The following is a 23,068-nucleotide window of genomic DNA, read 5'->3' on the forward strand; positions in this document are numbered from 1 at the left end:
GAAATTTAGCTCCAACAGGAGCATCCTCCTGATATGTAACTCTAATAATCCTATCAAAAATAAATTAATTTAGTTTGACAGGAATTAACTTAGAGAATCCATAATGCCTTCCAGGGATCACTACTTCCATATCTAAATGCTTAGAGTCATCTGCTTAATAGTATGCTCTAGAATTTCCCTGAGAGTGGAGATAAAGCTCAATAATCTGTGATTCCAAACACTTTCTTCTATCTCTTTCTATAATAACAACAACCAACACACAGCAGTGACTCTGCATCAGGCATTATTCTAACATGTATATAAACTCACTTAATCCTCACAGCAACCTCCTTATCATTTAGGGACTATTGTCACCCTCATTTTATGACAAGATGAGGTAACTAAGGTGCAAAGGAGTTTATTTAATTCTCCCAAAGTCACACAGCTACAAAGTAGTAAAGCCAAGATTAGAACCCCGGTAGTTCAATACTTAGACAATTACTCCCCTGTCCCCGTGATCTTCCACATGATTATCAGCAGCCCTTCTCCTCGTATCTGCAGGTTCTTTCAGTGTCTTGTCATCAAAGTCACATCTCATCATTTCATGTTTCATTTAAAATACAGTGGAGATAACTTCTGTGTTATTTTATCACACCTTCTTAAGAAAATCTGCACTACTTTTTTTTCTGTACTATTTTTTTAAAAGATATTATTTATTTACTTGACAGACAGAGATCACAAGTAGGCAGAGAGGCAGGCAGAGAGAGAGGGAAGCAGGCTCCCTGCAGAGCAGAGAGCCCGATGAGGGACTGGATCCCAGGACCCTGAGATCATGACCTGAGCCGAAGGCAGAGGCTTTAACCCACTGAGCCACCCAGGTGCCCCCTTCTGTATTTTAAAGGAGAAAAATGTAATGAAATATTTCAAAACTGAGAAAACTGAAAAATCATGCCCAGTAATAAAGGTGCTACCACGCTGATCTATTATATCATGCTAATTTCATGGCAGCTAAAATGCAGGGGAAAACTCCTTTGGACTGAATGAAGGAAATATTAGCTTATCAGAGCTGATAAAGATTTTCCTATTTCTTAAGTAAGAGAATTTTCTCCTATGGAAATTCATATAGTGGCATTGGGGTTATGAACAAGATCTTCAATGACAGTGTCACAAAAACAAGCAAAGGACAGTTATAAAATTTTGTCATGGAACCTCTCATAAAAATATAAACATAAAAATTGAGAATAATTATGTAAAATAATCCAAGTAGATAGTCTTCCCAAGGTCCAATATAATTAAATTAGGATTATATACTCTAACAAACTTAAAGTTTATTTATATTCTATTATTATGGATATAGTAATTCTAAAAACCAGACTTGTAGATGGGAAAATACAGTATTATGAAAATTAAGGATCTTCATGTGTATTTTTGCCCACACATGGGAAACTAAAAACCTGTCTACATGGAGACCTATGGACAAAGCCAGCATTCTCCTCAAGATAACATTCTGAAGCAGCAATCGGTTGAGAACCCAAATTTCTGTATCTTGGAAATTTTTACAAGGTGCTTATGTTAATAATAGAAGGTAGTATGTGCATAACACTAGAAAGCATTCTGTAATAGAAACATGTTAGGTCATTTTGCAAGAACTTGAATTATGCTGACATATTTAATTCTTACAACTACCTGTCAAGGTAGGTATTAATGTTATAGAGAGGACTGAGACACAGACACATTACTTCCCCTCTACTAAGTGATCCCTAAGTAAGAAGCCAACCTGGGACCCAAACCCATGCCTTCAGTCTCCAACTGCTTCACTGTCCCAATATACCATCTTGTAGTAAATGGTGCCAACTTACTTGGAGGGTAATTTGGCAGTACTATTAAAATGTAAAAAGTAGGAGGTCCCATTTGTTCACCTTTAGGAATTTTTCTTACAGAAATCTACAGCCTATCCCACAGGTTCAATGAAGTATTATTTGAAAATTTTTTTTTTAAAAAAAAGCTAATCTAAGAGGGGGATAGTTAAATAAATGAAGACACACACATATCATAAAATACACCACCATCTCAAAGAAAATATGCACTGACAGAGGAAGATGTCCATAAAGTGACGAGTAAAAATAAGCAGGCTGAAGAACAGTATGTATAGGAAAAGCATGTATTCAAATGTATGTGTTGTCCATACCCACATAAAAATATTCCAACAATTACCAATTGTTACTCTGGAGAGGGATAGAAAAGCAAAAGTTCAAGGAGGAAATGTTATACTTTTTAAATATTTGCATATTTAGAAGCACAAATTACTTTCATCCTTTTTAAATTGTATATTAATCTCTACATTATGCCATTTATATAATTTATGCCTGCATTATTTAAATTACATAGTATTTAATAAATAATTTAAAAATCCGTTTCAAAAAAAAATAAAAATGAATACTCAAGCAGCAACAGAAACAGTTATATACCTCATACTGTACAGCACAGTGGAGAAAACAAAATAGAGATATATTGAATTTTTTCCAAAGCAAGGATTACTCATCATTCAATCTGAGTCAAGAAAATTCTTCAGTGTTATTCTCCCAGACTCGTCTGAAATGACACAGCATCCAGCTGTAGCTGCCAGAAGGAATTAGTTGCAAAATATATCTTGAGATAATTGTGGAAAATGACTTTGTTATATGGAATTATTTGATCCTGACCACTTAAATGTTGAAGAATGACAAAGACAATGATGCTTGCTTTGTCACAGTTAATAGTCACCCTTTTCTCTGGACTATAGTTAGACAACAACATCACCTCCTCAATAATTCATTGATTTAACAAATATTTACCAAGCACACACACACACCAAAATGAAATACAATAAAACATGTCATCACCATCTCTAGAGACACCTATCCCCTGGTTTACTATAGTCAGGGAGGGAAGGTGGCAAACAGCTAATTTACTTAGAAATGGATTTAAAATAAAAGAAAGGAGACCAGGCCATATGCCTTGTTCATATTCATTCAAAATGCTAATTAGGCTGTATAGAAATAACCTTTGCCTACCCCATTTCTGACAGTTTTCTTATAATTCAGATTCTAGGCAAGTAGTGAAAATCATTGTGGTATTATTTTATGTTATTTTATTTGGCCATTCCTTTATTGCTAGTACCTGGCACAAGGTAGGCACTGAATAGAAACCTGGCTAATGAATGAAAACAAGAGGAACGAAGACAAGGAAGAACTGATGTGCTGAATTTATTGTCTTGCGTACACAACTCCCTATTCTCTTCTGAAAAATCCCTCCCTGCTTGGATGTGAATGGGAGCTAGCATATTCCTGTAGATACGTAAGGGTTCTTTACAAACGACAGGTGGTGGGATGGTCCCTGTTGGGTACACAGGAGGGCCAATCATTGATCTTCCCCAGCACACATTGGCCTAAATCTCAAGAAAATAAATCTCAGTTGCTTTCTGAAAATAACCCCACGTGATGAGAGCCTGAAATTAGCTAAAAGCTGAGTCTTCAGCCATGTGGAAGTAGCCCGGTCCAGAAAATAAGTCTTCTGTATGGACAGAAGCAGAGATGGAGGAGGCCTGGACACATTCACTCCTTCTTTCCAGGTGTTGCTAAGGACCTGTGTTCTCCTATGCTGCTTTAGGCTTATACAAGTCGTCCAGTAAATTCAACTTCTCGCTTAATTGGTTAGAGTTCGATTTTAGTCACTGTCCATGACCAAATGTTCATGACCAATGTGTGCATTAGACTAATTACTAAGCCCTTAGTTGGTTCTTTCCACAGGCTATTTTTAAAAAATACAAAAGACATGTTTCTAAGCCTTATGTTAATGTTTTACTCCTTTAGAAGTAAATAAAAGAGTAGCTACTGCTAACACTTACTTCATCACTGGCAACTCAAATTCTTAATGAGATAAAACTTGGGAACGCAGAGTGTTAGCCCTTTGTCAAATATACACTTTGATCCATCCAGACAGATAATTAAAAAATTTAAAAAACTGTATAAAATTGGGAACTCACCAGGCAAAACTATAAATAATTTTAGCAGTAAGAGGTCTTTACCTAGAACACAACTTTGATGAGCACCAGCTAAAAGAATTTCTGAATTCCAGGCTTCAGAAAGAAGGCCAACATTTTAAAAATATGAAGCAGGTACCTCAATATTTTCATAATATGTCCTAGAGGCCTTCTGAAAGCCAAAAGGCTTATGTGTTATGTCATCCTTGTTTCTAATTGGAGTCATAAGGTAAGAATCTAGCATAAGTGTTTATACTAAAAACCAAGTCAAACATGTCCCCCCAGATTTATTATACTCAAGGAATTAAGATATAATTTAAGTATTGGCATATAGATTTATGCTAAATACATTCTGGGGCAAGTACTTTTTTCTGCTTGATGTACTACCCACCTTAATATTAGCCAAGTTTTCCAACCCTCCCCGGTCTATCCCCCTTTCTATCCCATTTCTTAGACTATGTGGAGGAATAAAGGCTATATTTATCAGGGCACAAAACAAACAGAACTGGTTTCAATCAGCCGATATTTGTTGATATGAAATATGGGCTGAGTCTCTTTAAGGAGGCAATGGAGCATTAAAACTTACCTTTGCCAACAAAAGACTCTTTATGAAATCAGATAGTCCCTACTGCTTTCGAGCCTTCTTCAGTCCCGATTCTACCAGTTGAGTTCTGCCTACAACCAGGCTGGGAGCTCATTATACTATAATACCACATTTAGATGTCAGGATGAAGAAAAATGATTAGCTCTGATGTGATCAAAATATCTATTCCTTCAAAAGAAATACAAATAAGAATTACCTATTAACCAACTCTAAATTAGTGGTTACATAAAGTCTTACTTAGATTTTTCCCAGAGGTTGCCATTCAGCATTATTAAATTATGCCTGAAGATAAATTAGGCCAGATGTTTTTCTCTTAGATTCACTGAAATGCAGGCAGTAGGCAGTAGGCCCACAGGAATCAGATCCTCTCTGCAGAAGCTATCTCTAGGAAAAGCTTTGAGAGTTCTGTTAACTCTTCTGATGTTCAGGTTTTAAGAGGTAACTATGTCTGCCATCAGGTATAAAGAACACTTTATAGCTGGGATAAACACTGGGATACTCCATAGGTATCCTGGTGCAAAGGGGAAATAAACATGAAACACATTATCTCCATATTACTGGAAATTAAAACAGGAAAATGAAAGTCTGTTTTGTGACCCTAACATCTCAGAGGTGGCCTTGCCTATGATAATTATAACTAACATGCCCCCATATAAAGGCAAAAAAAAATTTTTTTTTAAGGAATTCACTGCGAAAATCAACGTCCCCTGCAGATAAATTATGTCATGATGAACAATATAATTTAACATGTACCTGAGTATGTATTAACAACTCCGTCCTTATTTGAGCGAAAGATTGGTAGGAAATTGGTAAGAAATCTGGTTTTGAGTTTTTCATTTTGGAGCATGAGACAGATAGGGCTGCACATGGCTGAGCTGAAGGGCTGGACAAACATTGTTCATCTGGTTTTAAGATGCATATGGTCAACACATTCCTTGTGGTGTGAAAGTCTGCAGGCTTTCAAGACAAGTTTTCTTCCCCCTTTTTATCCCTTTTGCTCCACGAAGGAGTAGGCCTCAAAGGGGAGTCTGTCAGCTGTCAGGAGTTTCTGTAGGCTCTATCTAGAGGAGAGTGGACACTGGTGGGAAACAGCCGGAGGGTGACTGAGCCCTCAATGGAAGGGAAATGGAGACAGGAATCTCTGAGACAGACTGGGAAACCCAATCCCTTAGCGGGGGTGCTTCCTCTACGCACATTCCCCTAGGCCAAAAGAGAGAGAAAGAGAGAAAGAAAGAGGTGTTATTACAGTGTCTGCTTTCCTCCTCTCAATGGTGTGGAAATCTGGTCAGACCTTTTCAATGAAGCACAATTTGTCTGCACGAGGGAACTTGAACTCATTGAAAATGTCCAGGTGCCCTTTTTCTATCTCTCCAGCTATCTTGGAATTCAATTCCCTATGAGCCATAACTGTTCTACTCCTTCTGGTGAGAAAGCTTTCCTCCTCGGTAGACAGAATGAAAAGCAAGTATTTTAAAAAGCCAAAATATAAACAGAATTATCTTAAGATGGAATATGAGAGAATTTTCCTGGCAATGAAAATTCCCTATTGTTTACTGGTTTGAAAATATCAAAGAATAAATATGAGACAGGCTGATTTTACAGAGCAATTTAATGTAATGGAGAAGAAAAAAGAGGGACCCAACCTTGTTTGCCTCCCTTACCTCTTAAGCATGTAATTATGCGTTTAGTGTCTCATAAACAAAGGTAGAAGGCAGAAGGCGTCCTAGAACAAAAACACCTGTTTTGCTGCAAGGGCTGCATCTGACAGGATGGGGAGGGATAGAAAATAGTGTTAAAAAAAAAAAAAAAAAAAAAAAACAACACACAAAAAACCCTGAAATCTCAGTGGCTTAAAACAAATGCTTATTTCTCACTCACATCTCTATGTCCACATCTCTAGAAGTAGGATGACTGAAATTCCATCTTGTCACCAGCTTCTGTGATCAACACAACTGAGAAAGAAATAAGGAGCATCAAACGCTGGCTAGAGGGGACAAAACAACTCACAGGGTTAATGCCTAACTTCAAGGGGGCAGAGAAGTACAGCCCCACCATTTGTCCCTAAGGAGGGAAAATGAAAGAACTGTGCACCAGCCTACTGACTAACAAAATATCCAGTCAACCATTCGTTAAAGACAGAGAAAGATTTTTTTAAATAACTCAGAAGACAATCTCTTTTTTCCCTGTTGACTCTATCCAAAACAAAGATATATGAACAAACACATAGGGAAAAGACTATAACAAAACGCTAAAGTTTATTAAGGTCCTACTGTTTGTTTCTACATCATTTTTCTAGATGACATCTTTCATGTGCTTAAAGTTGCCTTTTTTCCCTAAAGCTGCCTCGCACTATCACCTAACACCAAGAGAATGAGACAAAATGTCATGAAAAGATGGAGCGGGAAGACTGGACTAATTAAGGACAAAACTCATTCTTCACTGCAGCTTTTAACAATAGAAAAAATGTTTAACTTTCAAGCATCTTGCATTTCCCACTATGAAGCTGAGTTTAGTAAATAGTGAGTTCTGGAAAAAAGGGTGGGCAGAGTCATTAAAATATTTTTAAAAATGAAATATCTGTATTTGCTGTTATTGGTTTTGGGTTTTTTTTGTTTTGTTTTGTTTTTTGTTTTTTCTCCCTGCTGACAGTCTTTCTTATTTAGTTACTGGAAGTTGGCCTGTAAAGATAGCATTAGTCACAAAGGGATAAGATAGACATAAAAACTTGGAGAAAGGATGAGAACATCTTTATGTACGGTTAAGAGTATCTTTTTCTCATTCCCTCATCAAAGATCCTGGTGGATTAAAGGAGTTCTTCTCTCGCTACAAGTAGCATCTCTGCCTAGAGCAGACCACACATAAACATCAACTTTTAGTACCTCATACCTTTATCCAAACTGAGAAAGTATGGTCAAATTTCCATAAGATTGGGGGGGGTGTGGAGGCAATGGAGAAGAAGAAATTTCCTGAAGTACTATCTTTGTTTCATTTAATCTCTAGGAGAAGAGAAATACTATTAGATGAATAAACAAAAAGTGACAGCAATAAGACTGTCCATACGATTCTATAATGAAACAAGGAGTCATTATGCTGATCTTATCTCAATGCTTAGAGGAATAAATGAAGATTTACACTACAGAAATGTTTGCTCTCTTTTGCTAAGTTCAGATCCTCTAAGGATCATGGTCAACCCCGTAAAGAAAACTTGGCATTTAGTTGGTCAATAAAAATATTTACTTGTATTCAGAAAGTACCTGGAAGCTTCATCCAGAATTACAGATTTTGTAAATTCAGATCCTAAATTGTGTCAGACTATGTTGTAAATGTTATATATAGACTGTTCATACAGAACTCAGAAACTGGTCTGTGAAGGAAAATAGAACAGAAACCATCCTTTTAGTCTCTAAATCAAGAAAGTAAATTTCAGAGAAAACAGACCAAATAAATCTTTAGAACCTTTGCAATAGCTGCCTTTGCTTTAACACTTTTTAAATGTAAAATAAATATCATTAAAAAAACCCAGAAAGAATGTATGAGGAAGTGTCTACATTAATATGCTCAAAGACTAGAGCCCAAAAGTTGGACAGACATGGATTTGAATCATTGTTCCACTACTCACTAGCACAGCAAGTTAATTCACCCTCAGCATAGTAAAGGCGAGGGCATTCATAATTTGTTTTCCCAACATGCCTTCCATCTGCTTTTTATTGGTGCTTCAGTGTAATTTCCCTCTGCTCTATGTGATCCTTCTGTGGCAATCAATCATGTTATCTGATCCTAGCCATTGCTGTGAGGGATGAGTATATCAGCCAAGTAGGGCAGAATGAAGACTTCCCTGGGATTAGCATTAAAATAATAATTAATAACAATAAATAATAATTTTAAAAGATTGATTCCTTTTATATTGGTGTGCTAAGTTTAGAGGATGCAGGTATGGGGTGCCAGTGACCACCTTCTCTGTCCAAAGCTCTGCTTGAACCCTGCCTGAAGGCAAGCAAAGTCAAAGACAAGTATAAAAAAAGCAAATACCTTGACGGCATTCTCTAAATCTCAACATCTATTTAGAACTAAAGTCTACCCTTGGGTTTCTCAACTATGTGAGCCCTTTTACTTAAACCAGTTTGAGTTAAATTTATTTCACTTTCAACTGAAAGAAATTCAACTAAAAGACATTCTAAACCTAAATTTCTTCATTTAAAAAAAATGTGGATAGGGAGTGCCTGCGTGGCTCAATCAGTTAAGCTTCTGCTCTTTGCTCAGGTCATGATCCCAGGGCCCTGGGATGGAGCCCTACATCAGGCTCCCTGCTTAGCAGGGAGCCTGCTTCTCCCTCTCCCTCTGCTGCTCGCCCTGCTTGTGTGCCCACTCTCTCCATCAAATAAATAAATAAATAAATAATCTTTTAAAAAATGTGGATAATATTACAATATCTCTTCTAGGTTTGCTCTCAGGATTAAACAATATAACACATATAACAAGTTAATGCAGTGTCAGGCATATAAGTACCCAATAATATTAGTTCTTAGAGGCCATTATTATTAATTAGTGTTACTTTAGTAATAGTAATACGTTATGATAAGTGACACAAGAAGATTATTCTGTTGTTATATAAGATTCCTATACTCTATGGCTACGACACCAAGCTTATAAATATTTTACTTATTTATAAAAAGGAGATTATTTACTCGGCAAACATTTCCAATCTGCATTGTAGTCAATGTACTAGATAATTCGCTTGCTCTGAAAGTCATAGCAAACCTTTATAAATCATCATTGTGTCTTATTAAAACCAAATAAAGAAGAAGATTACTTTTAGGCTATTGAATTCCCACTACTGTACATAATTTCAAATTTACAGCGAAGTATCTCTTGGGTCCTAAGAAGTTTTTTTTTTTTTTTTTTTTTAAGTTAATTTCCCAAAGGCCAAGGTCCATATCTTATTACATTCCCAAGTCACCTAACATATTAATGGCAGGAACTGAATATTTTCCAGTGCCATTAAGCATGATGACTATCAAATTATTATCCCAAATTAATAAAAGGTGCTAGTGAGCTGAAAGTAGACACAGGCTTTCAAAATCGTCAGTTGTCCGGTTGATTCTTGAGAAATCTGATCCCTTCTCTAGACTGTACAGTGACAACTCAGCATGGCACAGAAATAAATCAAGGAGACATACGTTTTATAGTTCTACAAATATGCTGAAAACTTTTAGATTTAGCTCTAACAGTTCCCCTGAAAAACTCTTTTTGACTTCTTCACTTTACACGACTGTAATCAGCAACAACTTAAAATGAGGTGGGGCATTAGGCACTCAGGAAACAATTATAAACAAGAAAGCATATTGTCACAACTACATAGTGCACTGAGAACATATAAAAGCTTCTCAAGGGAGACTGAAATCTGAAGAAAGCATAGGAATCTGCCAGATAAAAAGGAGGGGGAGAGGTAGGACATCACAAAGTGAAGAAACAATGTGTACAAAGTTAAGGGAAAGTATGATAAATTCAGAGATCTCACACAACTTTTATATGACTGGAGAAGGGACTCAAACAATGAAACTGGAGAAGTACAAATAAGATAAGCCTAAAAGATTTTGCAACAAGTGGACTATACTTCTAAACATTTTTTTTTAAAGATTTTATTTATTTATTTGACAGAGATCACAAGTAGGCAGAGAGGCAGGAGGGGCAGGGAGGGAGGTGGGTGGGAAGCAGGCTCCCCACAGAGCAGAGAGCCCAATGTGGGGCTCCATTCCAGGACCCTGGAATCATGACCTGAGCCAAAGGCAGAGGCTTTAACCTACTGGGCCACCCAGGCGCCCCAAGGACTATACTTTTAGAATAACACAAAGCTAATACCAGGCATTTTGTATATTCCTCTTTAGCAACTCCAGATTCACTCTCTGTTCTCCTTCACATAGCTCTCTGACCCAGTAGGCTGACATCTGTGAATTTTCTCAACAGAGACCCCCTCATCCTCTAGCTTCTGGATGGGTTCAGCTAACAGGAAGCCGAGGAAAGATGAGTGAAGAGAAGGCAAAGGCATCAGTGTATTGAGGTGATGTGTCTCCCTGTCCACCTCCAGGAGTGGGGGAGGGCCAGCGGTGGCTGTATCCCACTGTCTGTGGTCCCAGTTTGTGTCAGGCACCCTTCTCCTATAAGACCACATCACTGCAGTAACCATTCCCTACTCTTCTTGGCCCCTCAAGTCTAAGGGGAGTGACAGTCTCTTACTGGTTACATCCCTGATTTGCCTCACTAACCCTTGTTCTTTAACTGGTGTCCTAACTTCACTTAATCACCCCTTTAAGATGGCAATATTGCCATCTGTCTCCTACAGAAACTAAGTCAGCCTCAAGGGGTATTATAAACCAGTTTCACCTTTAAAGACATGATTATGGATGCAATAAGAAGAATAATTCTGAGTGGAGGCAAGTCTGTCGTCAGTGAAATCATTACAAGGTTGTTGCAGGAACTTAAGGAGAAAAGGAAAACCAGCAGACATGAACAGTAACTGGCATCTTCTAATGTGAGACGCTGTGCTAAGTACATTATACACATTACCTTATTTAAATATTCCAACCACTCTTTTATGTTATTCCCTGCTAATACACAATGAACTAAAATTGAGAAATGTTATATAATCTGCCCAAGGTCAAATACACAGTAAGTGGCAGAATTGAGACTCAAACATTATCTGCCTGACTTTTAGGCCTGTCATTACTCTTTATTCTTTTTCTAACCTATATACTGCCTATGTCAAAGTAAATTACAGTGGAAATGGATATAAGTGTAGGATGTAAGGATAATGATTTGAAGATTTGAAGCAAAGGAGATAAAACTAGTGGAACTCAGTGATTACTGGATAAAAGGGGAAAAATACAAAAAGACGTTAATGATGACAAAAAGGTTTCTGGCTTAAACAACTGTGAAGACGGTGGTGGCTTTCACCAAGAGATGAAAGAGAGGAAGAGAAGACTTGCTGGGAGCAGGAGGTGGGGAAGAAATGAGGCATTTGGTTTTAATCTTTTTTACTTTATCGGTGCTATGAAAATGTGGATGCAGAGATTTCCACTGTGATACTGAAGAGCTATATACACCTTTTCATCAGTCCCTAACAACTAAGATATAGATATGGGCACTAGAGTCTGACAATTAAATGCATCTGCCTGTGAGTTTGAATCTTAAAACTGGGATGCAAAGACAAAACAGATGGTGATACACTCATATGCTACCTTGGCAGCAAGGGCAGTGTCCTACGTCAACACTAAGTCACAGTGGTGACCATTAGTGGTGCCCATAGCAATATCCCAACTATTATTATAGCATGACTTTGTGTGTGTCTACTGCCCAGGCTCTATTGATCCTTGTCTATTTTTCCAGCCTGTTTTTGTGGGGTTTTTTTTTTATCCTTCCTGATAATTATATGATTTACTTTATAGACTCCAAAATATCCTTTTCTACTTAAGTTATCAAGACTTGCTTTCTGTTGCTTGCAACCTATAATTCTGACTGACAAAGCTAACAAATTCATGGCAGTATCTTGTTCAGTATGAGTGGGGTTCTTTCTGCATTGCTCTTAAATCATTTCTAAACCATAAGCTGAATATATTAAAGTACTATACATCGAGGGACCTCTTAGAAGATTTCAAAGAATTCATGGTCAGGTGGGGATACAATGCCAAAGGTAAGTTCTACACTGCAATGTGACTAAAAGTGTAAGGCATAAAGGAGACAACAATAAAGTATACTCTAAAATACACACACACACACACACACACACACACACACACACACACGATACCAAGCAGAATAAAGACAAATCCACCCATAAACACTTAAGACAGAGTATTAAAAGTGCAGAATCTCAAGGGTAAACAGAACACATAACAACTCTCAAATACAAAAGCATATTACCTCTTAAAAAGTAATAAACTCAGCTCAGACACAGTGTCGCAGTGTTGCAACCACCCGTATAAGAACATAATGAAGAAATATTTCCAAAGTATAAAGAGTAAAACATTGTCAATTAAAACTTTTATAACTAGCTAAATTATCACTCAAAGGTGAGAACAACATTGATCTTTCAGTTTTTCCCTATCAAGTCTCTCCACTTTTTTTTTTTTTAAATGAAAGATGTGATACTTTGTGATGACATCTCTTATTTGAATTATAATCTACATATTTGGGGGATAATCTTCCTAAGTCTTCTCTTGGCCACTTTTGTACATTCAATCTGGAATGTGTTGAGATTCAATTTATGAGGATAGGAAGCACTTAGGGAAAGAGTGTGGATAACAGGTGGATCATGTTGTCGTTTGCCCACAGTTCTCTTTTTTAATTCTCAGAACTTCATATGAGTTTATAATTCTTTCAAAATATTGAAGTTTGATTAAAAAAAGATTTAAGGGTGGGCAATATAAAAACATTTTAGATATTTGAAGACTGTTCCTGAACCCAGAGCCCCCTCATTAAAAACAAAATAAAACAAAACAAAACCTGTTAAAGGAAGTAATTTACAAAGAAGGGAGAGTATGATACAAGAAATAGATTTGAGCACAGAAGATGGTAAAATATTGATAAGTGTAACTACCCACTTTTAACTATCTTCACTGTGTTTTAAAAGAATATAAAATAAATCTGTAGAAGGCTGTAGAAAATGGGACACTGGTGTGACAAGTAACAAAAACTGCAAAATTCTCCATATTATTAGGAAAAACAATCATGACATACCCCTTTAAAATGTGTTTCCAATACAGAAAAGGGTTTCCCATGACCTGTTTGACTTTAACTTGAAGATAATTGCAAGACTTTTTAAGCAGAGAAAAGATTCAGTAAGATCAGATCCACTCTAGAAAGAGAAACACAGCTTCTGTAAGATTTTTAAAAAGAGATTAAAGACAAAATTAGTTGAAAGGTCAGGACTATACAAAATACAGTTAATGAAAAGAGGAGGAGCTGAATGTGAGCTATATTTAAGATGGAATTTACCACTCTCCTCAGATACCAGTGTTTAGGTACACACAGATAAGTAAACCCACACAGACAAGAATATTGTCACATTTCTCTTTCTGTACCCAATGTACAACACTTTTATGGGAGATATCCAATAAATGTTTGACAGAACTGGATAAATTTCATTTGAAATACTCAGAGTACATAGAGATACAAAAGGAATTATTCATATAAGTCTGAAATTTATGGAAAATATCAAGGCTAGAGTCTTCATCATGAGAGAATGGCCACTGAGGCAGGTGGGAAGGTCAAGGGACAGGAGGAAAATGAGAATAAAGTGGAAGGGATAGGCAGCATTCTAAGATACATGGGCACTAAAGGAGAAACCAAGAGGAGGAGACCCTCAATCAAGCAGGAAAGAGCAAGGACAGTGATGGAAAGGGAACAAGAAGAATATCAGAAAAGTTTGATGCAAAATGTTTTAATTTAATTTCTTGGCTTGTTTTAAAAGAGACAAGAAATTAAACAGAAAGGATTTAGGAAAGACAACTTTTGGTTGCAAGAATTTGAAGACAATATTTTAAAGGAAGGAGATAAGAGAGTATCTGTTGTGTGTGCATGGTGGGGGGAAGGGAGAATGGAAGGAGTGATGCTGTGAATTATAATGATATGTAGTTGCTCTTTGTCCTTTTTCTGGCAGAGAGCTCCCAAACCCTTGGAATTTCCTAAGTGTTGAGAAGATTAAGAGTGTCTTTCATTATGTTAATAAGATGACTTCTGGAAAGTACCTAAGGATGGGGGCTGGTTGACAAGGAGCCAATCATATGATTAGGTTTGAACTTTCATTCCTACTTCCTGACCTTGTGGGTGGAAGAGAAGCTGGATAATGGCCAGTGATTTGATCAATCATGACTATGTAATGAAGCCTCCATGAAAACCCAAAGGGACAGAGTTCAGATCAATTCTGGGTTGGTGAACACGTGGAGACTTTGGGAGAGTGGCTCACCTGGAGAGGCATGGAAGCTCCATGCCCTAACGCCATGTCTTGCCCTATGCTTTTTTTCCCTCTGGCTGTTCCTGAGTCATATCTTTTATAATAAACAAGTGATCGAGTAATCACTAGTAATCACTAAAAGTACAAGCAGTACGTTTCTCAGAGTTCTGTGAACTGTGTAGCAAATTAATCAAGCCTGAGGAAGAAGTCTTCGAAAGCTCTGATTTACAGTCAGAAATACAGGTAAAAACTTGGACTTGCAACTGGCCTCTTAAGTCCATGGAGATGTCACTGGAACTTCCAGGCTATAACTGGTAGGTCAATCAGAAGCATAAGTAATAACCATCTGGACTTGCCATTGGCTTCTGAAGGGGGTGGAGGGTGACTACTGTAGAACTGAACCCTTAACCTGTTGAATCTGATGTCATCTCTGGGTAGATAGTGGCAGAACTGAGTTGAATACTTGGATACCACTGGTGTTGCCTGTTATATGTGTGGGGACCCCTTCCTCCACACCAAAACAGAGTCTCAGAGCACTAAAAGAGCATCATACAGAATCCTGATGGTCCAAACAGCAAGTCAGTTCTTCAGTCAACAAGGTTCAGATATATGTACAAATTATATATACAGTCACTTATTTTTTACATTAAAAATTAAAAAATAAAAACTAAAAATAGCCAACATCTTCATTATATCATGTTTTCTCTATAACTGATCTGGAAAAGAAGTCCAAAGATCCTACCTCAATTTCTAACTCCATGAAATTTTTAAAATGGGTTCTAATACCTTATAGTTAATGAAATCTCAGAAATGCCATCTGTCTTCTGAATAAGGTGAAGAGGGTCCATCCTATTCCCCCCCTTTAAGTCATAAATAATATATTTGGAAATCAACAACTGCATAACTGGTGACAACACTTGCCAAAAAAATAGCAACTGTGGAATTATTTTAAACATCATTATGTAATTTTTCATGGACTAATTTATGATAAATATATGCCAAATAAGTCCATGGTAAACAACTATTGTAAAATAAATGATACATATATATACTTAGGAAAAAAAAATTTTCTAAGTGTGTCCACTAAGTGTAGATTGCACTGCGTTAGAGGATTCCTCAGATTCTAAAAGTTCCACCAAAGGCTAAGGTCTTGGATGTCATTTAGGTTATACATTTCAGCTATTAAAGCCAATGTTCTGACAAGCCCTTTGGCTCTAACCCCAGGGCATCAGTTTGCCTTAAAACACATAAGAATGTGTCAGAGGGCTATATGTCAATCAACCAGGAGAAGTGCCTATTCCCAATTTAATGTTGTCAGTTGCTGACATTAAAACCAGCAACAGTTAATTGTTCCCACTTCAAGTGGGAATATTGAGGGGAGCAGAGAGGTAGGTGCCTAAGTTCAGGCTGATAAAGCTGTTAATTGCTACCCTTTTATGTAGATTTGTTTAATAATGAAAACAATGTGGCTAATCATATAATGTTTCTATTTGTTCCCCAAGGGCTCTTCAGGGAAAGTTTCAATCCCGGCTAGATTTCCACAGCTACCAACTGTGCAGGGACAAAAGCAGAACAATCAAGCCACTGAGTGGCCGGCAAGTAGCTGAAAGTGGTTCCACACTGATGCCCCTCCTCCGGGCCCTATCAGGAAGGAGCCAGAACCTGCTACTGATGAGCCTTGCGGGAGAGGTGGGGGTGGGGGGCTTAAGTTATAAATTAATAATCATAATAATTTTATGCAGACTTTCGATGAAAAAGAGAGAAGTGAAAAGCAGGCCATCTGAAAAGCAGGACATAAGTCTGCTGTAGGCTTGGATCCTCCCTATGCCCCCATGCAACAAATCAGTTAAATTCACATCAGTTTAAATGCCTGTGTTCATTAAAATTAGAAAGACACGACACAGATTTTTTTTCTTTTTAATCCTGTGCCCGTTTTGCTCCTTACAGACAGGGTGATGATATTGGGCATATCATTCAACCGCACATTTGGCGACTGAGTTCCTGAAATAACCCTAGCTACCTACTGATCTCAAGAGAGTATTTTAGGTAACAAAGTGCCCTGTGTATGTTTTCCACAAATGTAATGTATATTACTCACTGATGTTAACTTTACTTCATTTGGCAAAGGCTATGGGACAGAATAAAGCTGCATCCTTTAAAATGTTTCTAACATCAATTTTGTTTTCGGACTCTATTACCCAATAATGAAAGCATTCAGAGACATCCCCAGAGCACTGATGTCTCCTCTCTCTATGAGAGATAGTCATTTTGTTTTGTGTGTTTTTAAAGAAACCCTATTTCTATTACCATCCATCCCACCAGCCCCACGCTACAATTTACAAGGCCCAACTTTCTTGAAATAACTTGCAAATCGCTCCCTAATCTGCTCACAATGTAATTTTCAACTTTATTGCTAGGCCAACCCCCTCAAGTCTTTGGGTATCTCTGGACTTGTCCACTCATGGCCTCCTGAACCCATCCTCGTGCCTGACATGACACCTTTGCTCATGCAGGGCTCTCTTCTTAGAATGTTCCCCTCTCATCACCAGTTCAATCTTACTCATATTTCAAGGACAAACCAAGTTTCACCTAATCCATTAAGCCTTCTGTGATCTCCACATACCACACAGCTTCTCCCTTCTGTGAATCCATGAACTAGCACCTGCTTGATCATTCACGGGACACCTGCAGATGGTGTCTGCTCAGTCTTCCTCCAGTTTTCCTCATCTCCTCTACTGAACTCAACACTCCTTGAGGATGTATCTTTGTATCTTCCCCAGCATTTGAGCTGTATGTGTAGGAACCCTCAAAATGGTTAGGGACCATACTTCACATTTCCCGTGCATTTCAGTGAAGGTTGAAACTATATTCTTAAATAATAAATTTCATTACTTTATAAGTTCACTTCTCTATGGTGAAATTCCTTTACAGGTACAACTCTACAAGTCTAAAAGCCAGAGCACGCCAAGGGTCCATTTCTGACAGCCAAGGAATCTTCTGTTACCAAAGACTTTCTCAAAGGAGGGAAAAACTTAAGAAAGGATCAACTCTTAAAATTCCCTTTAATGTCAGCTGGAAATAAAAAATTAACAACCTAAACACTAGGCCTAAGTTCACATTTCTCATTTATTTCAAACACGTTTTTCCTAACTTGAGACTCAAAAGAGGCAGAGGGATTGCTAAACTCTTTCCCATCTTTCAAATTGCAATGAAAATTTAGGTTCCCCATCTGAAAGAAGAGATGATGAGACACAGACATAAAGATGATGTTACGTGTAGATCACAGAAAAGAGCTGAATCAAACCACTTGAAATGTAAGCGATTGAAAATAAAGCACTTGCCATATACGTTAGTTAGCCAGGCTCCTACACCAATAAGCACTGTCACAATTATGCTCATGTGCTCTTTTGGGGCTTACCCCAAATCACGAGTCAAAATGTTCTCAACTATCAAGGCCTGCTCATAACCTGAAATCCAAGCCCACTGAGAAAATGCCAAAAGCAGTTACGAGTGCTCCCCACTCCATCCCCATGTTCACTGTTCCTGAAAAGCTGTATATATTTCTAAAATACAAACACAAAAGACATGGCAACCAGTAAATTAACAATTATGAATTGTATTCTATTTTAACATCTACCAATACCATCCGGCTTTATTTCATAGGAACCCTAAGAGTTTATTCAGCATATAATGCATTATGCAAAAGAATCTTCTCCATGCAAAAGATTCACACAGATTTCCTTTTAATTCATAAAACCCCACTTAATTTTTAATAGAATATGATTTACAGAATTTCAATTTACTAAAACCTTCAGTAACTCTCGCTATAGCATAAAGATATATATATACATATATATACATATATGTTTTCTCCCAACAATGAGGCAAATTTGTCATTTAAAAAAATTTTCCCCAAAGGTCACCTTGAACTACCAAAAAAACAAAAACAAAAAAGAACAAAAACAAAAAATCCCCCACAAAAACCCTACTAATAGTCATTACCTTTGTGAATGTACCTAAACTACAAGCAAATAAATCAGCCATGTTACCAAGCACAAAGCTATTGAAGATTGTTAAGATTTATTTTCAGGTGCCAGTGAGACTAAACAAAGATTGTAAGGAATGAAACAAACAGAAGAAACTCAGGGAACAAATTAATACACTGAATCATTATCTTACCAGCAGCATTCCCTATAGAACAAAGTGATGGAACTATCAAAAAGCACTTCTCAAAGCAACAACATTTTTGCATGTCAGGAGAAAAAAAGAATTAACCTAGAATAAATATATAAATAACAGTATGTTTTGTGTTAAGCCAGTAACAAAGAAACCCCTTAGTGCAGTAAAACAAAGTCCTGTCAAATCCCCATTTTTTTTTTTTAACAAAGAAGCATGAAGATCCTTTCACAATGGTTTAAACTGTATTTATAGTAACAGAGTGAAGACTTCAGATAAAAGTCAAAAGGATTAAAGTCAAAGCCCCAGCTCGACATGAGTTATGGTTTTGATTTTTATTCTTATTGTGCTCTACAAATATTAAGACAGAAGACACTTCCATGTGATTGTGGGATCCTCTGAGACTCTATAACCTTAGAAGAGCAGATAAAACAGATGAAAATGCATCTGGTTTAGGAGAAGCCTCCATATTAAATGGCAATGCGCAAAGTGACAACCACAACTGCAGAAGGCTGAGGGGGAGTGGAGGAGGCTGAAGGCTGAAATTTCTCCAACTGATGCAGGGCAAAAAGACAAGAAAAGAGAGAGAGAGAGAGAGGGAGAGAGAGAGAGAGGGGAAGAAAAAAAAAAAGATGTGATCTTACTGTTTTAAAATGGCAGCCTGTTAATAATCACGACATTCCTGAAAATACAGAAAAATCATACTACCGTTCCTTCTTGCCTAAGCTAAGCAAGCTCACCACATACAAACATGACATACTTCTACGAGAAAATGGTAGGGCTTGAGAGCTGCATCTCTATCTAAAGCAAAATCCCTAGAGTTGGCACTCAGAGTTTGTAGATTTACAGACCATATACTTTTCTCACAAAGAAAGCAAGCACAAATTCTGTTGTCGACTGGAAGTTCTTACTCTACAAAGAACTGTTCTTCTTCCATCTATATATTTCTTAAAAATGCATGCAAAGCTACATGGAAACAGAAGCTTTTGGTCACAGTTCAAAAAATGTATTTTGCATTTCCTCTCCCCTGATACCCTCTCTTCCAAGATAATCTCGCTCACACACATGCTCCAGGAGGAGATATATAGTATACATGGTCTGATGGGAAGGTTATTCTTAATGTTAATTTGGATACTCTCTTTAGTTCATATATAGCAAGAACCACATGCATATTTTCTGTCGGTCCATAGTCTTTACTTTTAAAATCAGACATTTAGTTTAACACTTGATGGAGAAAAGGCTAAAAGTCCTTAACAGCAACAACCACAGCGAGATCATCAGGGACAGTGTGAAATATGTAATGATAGTATTTATAGCACAGAAATGCCCCCCAAAACAGCATTCCTTATTAATTGAGTGTAAATTAGTACAGTTATAAAAGTAAAAATTTTTTCATACAAGTTTGTAAGAGAGTTTAAGTCTATATGTATTCATGTAATCATAAAGAAAACATGAAAAAAATCAGTATTACTCAAATGGATCCTTTTTTATTCACATAGTAAGTTAAGAATGATCATGTCTCAATTACAAATCACAAATTTCTGAGAAAGATATTTCCAGTATAATTACTTGTTATTTTGCTCAGTATTTTGTTTCAACTGTCACATTTTGAATACATACACATTTGTACAACTACCGGGGGAAAAATAACTTGAACCAAATTGAAAAATTACCATAACTACTAGTTCAATATGTCTGGTTAAAATAGAGACATCTGGTCTATCATTAATTCTTTTGTGTTGATGACTCCTAGTGTGTCTTTTCCCATCAATGAACTTTGTAAGAGAAAAAGGCAACTTTTAACAAAAAGCTGTGATTCAGAAATCTATTTCAGGATTTATCAATACAGATCCATTATAATTAGATCAAAGAGAGCACAGTATTTTCAAGAATAGTAACAAATACTAGTTGAATACAAATGATTAGCTTTAAATCCATCAGAATAATATTATTTGTTAAATAATTCTCTGTAGGCAGATACAGGTAATTCATGAATCATTATTTTAAAATATTTATAAGTCAACTCACTCACTTGTTTAAAACACATACACTGAAGCTTTATAACACTTGATTGCCACTCCAAGGAACCTGAATAATGCATTTTCAGAAGCCTTGTACACCCCCACACAATTCTGAATTAATGGCTAAGCAAACAATAAGTAATGTACTATGCTCTAGCAAAAATTCAGTGATAACATCAACCTGGCATCTACTTTACACTTACTGCTTACTTTTCACATATTCTCACAGATAAGTTTCCTCTCCCAGATGCAGTTCATTAGAGAATGATTATCACCTGCCCATTCATCCACAGACAGTGAGTGATTTAGCAATTAACACAATCACAGATAAGAGGAGAAATCATAATATACACTACTACAAATTAAGAGATGAAGTAAAGAGGCCTAGCCACTTCAGCTTCCAATAATTAAACCGCAATTAAAAGGGATTTTTGTCACTCCTTCATAGGGCAATAGGGTCAATTATTTAAAACCCTTTGCTCCAATCCAGAAACACACCAGCAAGGCCCTTCAACCAAACTCAGATAATCACTTTTGACAAATGTTCTCCTTGAGCATGATGTAGTTACTCAAAAGCTTTTAAGAAGAAGAAGAAGAAGAAGAAGAAGAAGAAGAAGAAGAAAAAAACAGTTATAGTAAAACAATCTTTACAAAGTCAACCCAATAACATGTTCTGTGGTCTTCCACCCTGCACCCCGCCCTCTACTGCATGCAGTCTGCTTTCTTTTGGCCAATTATAAAAGACAGTAAGTTGCTAAATAAATATTTAATTTATGCTGCCGAAACCCTGAAAGGCTGAGCTTCAAATGTAATGCCTTGCATTCCCGTGAGGCACACTGTACAGAAATATCCTTTTTAAAAAATCCGTTTACAGCTGTCCTTTAAAAGAAGAAAAAGAAGAAGAAGAAGAAGAAGAAAAAAAACCCACACATACACATGCATCAAACCAAAGACGCCGACGCCCCTTTGCCAACCAGCATTTCTATAGAGACATTCTTTCGATGATTAAAACGTAAGCTCCGAAAGGTTAAAGAAAAGCAGCCGAATAACACCGCCCAGGAAGCCAGCATTAAAACACACCTAGCTGTACACTCTTAATAACCTCCCACTACAAATGACACTGACCCAACTTCACCAAACACACACACGCCCCGACACACACACTCAAAAATTGCACACACGTGCACAGAATGTACACACAAACATCGAGCAGAACACAATACCTACAAAACACAAACGAACTTGATCCACACGAAACATGCACGTATCGGTGTGCATACATAATGCACACGACACGGCACACAGACACGCACGACCTAGCCCACATGCACACGCCCCACAAGTCCGTGTCGGACACACACCGTGCATGCACGTGTAAAATGTATGAACTCACAAACGCCGAACGGACACACAGACCGTGCACAGAGAGTTATTGATGAAATTCCGGGAGGTGGAGGGGCCGGGAGGGAGTGGTAATTGCCACACAAAGGTCTCCGGAGCGGCAGAGAGGGAAGTCGAGCGGGGCCGAGCGCTCGGAGATTCACCCGTGGCGAAGGCACAGCCGAGCCCCGACAGCGAAGTACGGGGAGAAGTGTCCCGGGCGGTCCCGGGCGCGGCGGGCGCGGGGCTCCCCGAGATAATCGCTGCGCCCCTCCGCGCGCGCACGCACACACACAGGGGCCCCTGGGCGAGCCCACTCCCGCAGAATAACAAAGAGCAGGAGCCCGGCGAGCGGGCGGCGGCTGGGGCTGGAAGTGGCCGTCTCCGCCGCCGCGGGCCGGCGCGGGGCGAGCGGCGGGGCCGGCGGGACGCGCGGGCGGCGGGCGGGGGGCGGTACGTACCAGGCGGGCAGCCTCGGCCCAGGTGCGGTCCTTCTTCTTCCTCTTGTCTTTCATGTTTGCATCTCATTGATGGTTCTGATGATGACGTGGGGGATTCCACGGGGTGCTCGGGGTTCGGGCGCGGAGACAATGACCCAGTGACCCGGTGACCCGCACTCGCTCCGCGGGGGGAGGCGCGCGGGCGGCGGCGGCGGCGGCGGGTGGGAGGGATGGAGCGAGGGGGTGGGGTGGGGTGGGTGGGGGCGCGCGGGCGGCGGCGGCGGCGCGCGGCGGGCGGGCCGGGGGCGGGGGCTGGGGCGGCGGCGGCGGCGGGGCTGGGGACAGGGGCGGGGGCGGCGCCGGCCGGGCTCGCTCGTGCGGGGCTCGCGCTGCGCCGCCGCCGCGGCCGCCGCGGTGACAGCTCCGGGGATGCTCGCTCGGCCCCGCTCACAACAATACACTCTGACGTCACGGGGAATGGCGACGCGGCCGCACACT

The 23,068-nt window shown here is 38.6% G+C and overlaps 1 protein-coding gene across 4 annotated transcripts in view; it reads right to left on the reverse strand.

Annotated features, from left to right (window-relative positions):
- The window catches only part of ASXL3 (ASXL transcriptional regulator 3), a 183,707-nt gene extending 160,912 nt beyond the window's left edge, over nucleotides 1-22,795 (reverse strand). The window contains exons 1-2 of one of the 4 annotated variants that reach the window (XM_032310804.1): nucleotides 22,592-22,612; nucleotides 6,483-6,556 (exon numbers count right to left, since the gene is read on the reverse strand). Coding sequence is in view for 1 of the 4 variants with exons in the window: in XM_032310801.1 (XP_032166692.1) it covers nucleotides 22,592-22,645 (54 nt within the window). In the remaining 3 variants the exon portion in view is untranslated. Of the gene's footprint in view, nucleotides 1-6,482; nucleotides 6,557-22,166; nucleotides 22,512-22,591 lie in introns of those variants that run through there. The other 3 variants (XM_032310801.1, XM_032310802.1, XM_032310803.1) reach the window with 3 other exon arrangements.
- Nucleotides 22,796-23,068: the final 273 nt, after the last annotated feature.

The sequence above is a fragment of the Mustela erminea genome, chromosome 13 (assembly GCF_009829155.1).
Source record: "Mustela erminea isolate mMusErm1 chromosome 13, mMusErm1.Pri, whole genome shotgun sequence".
NCBI lineage: Eukaryota > Metazoa > Chordata > Mammalia > Carnivora > Mustelidae > Mustela > Mustela erminea.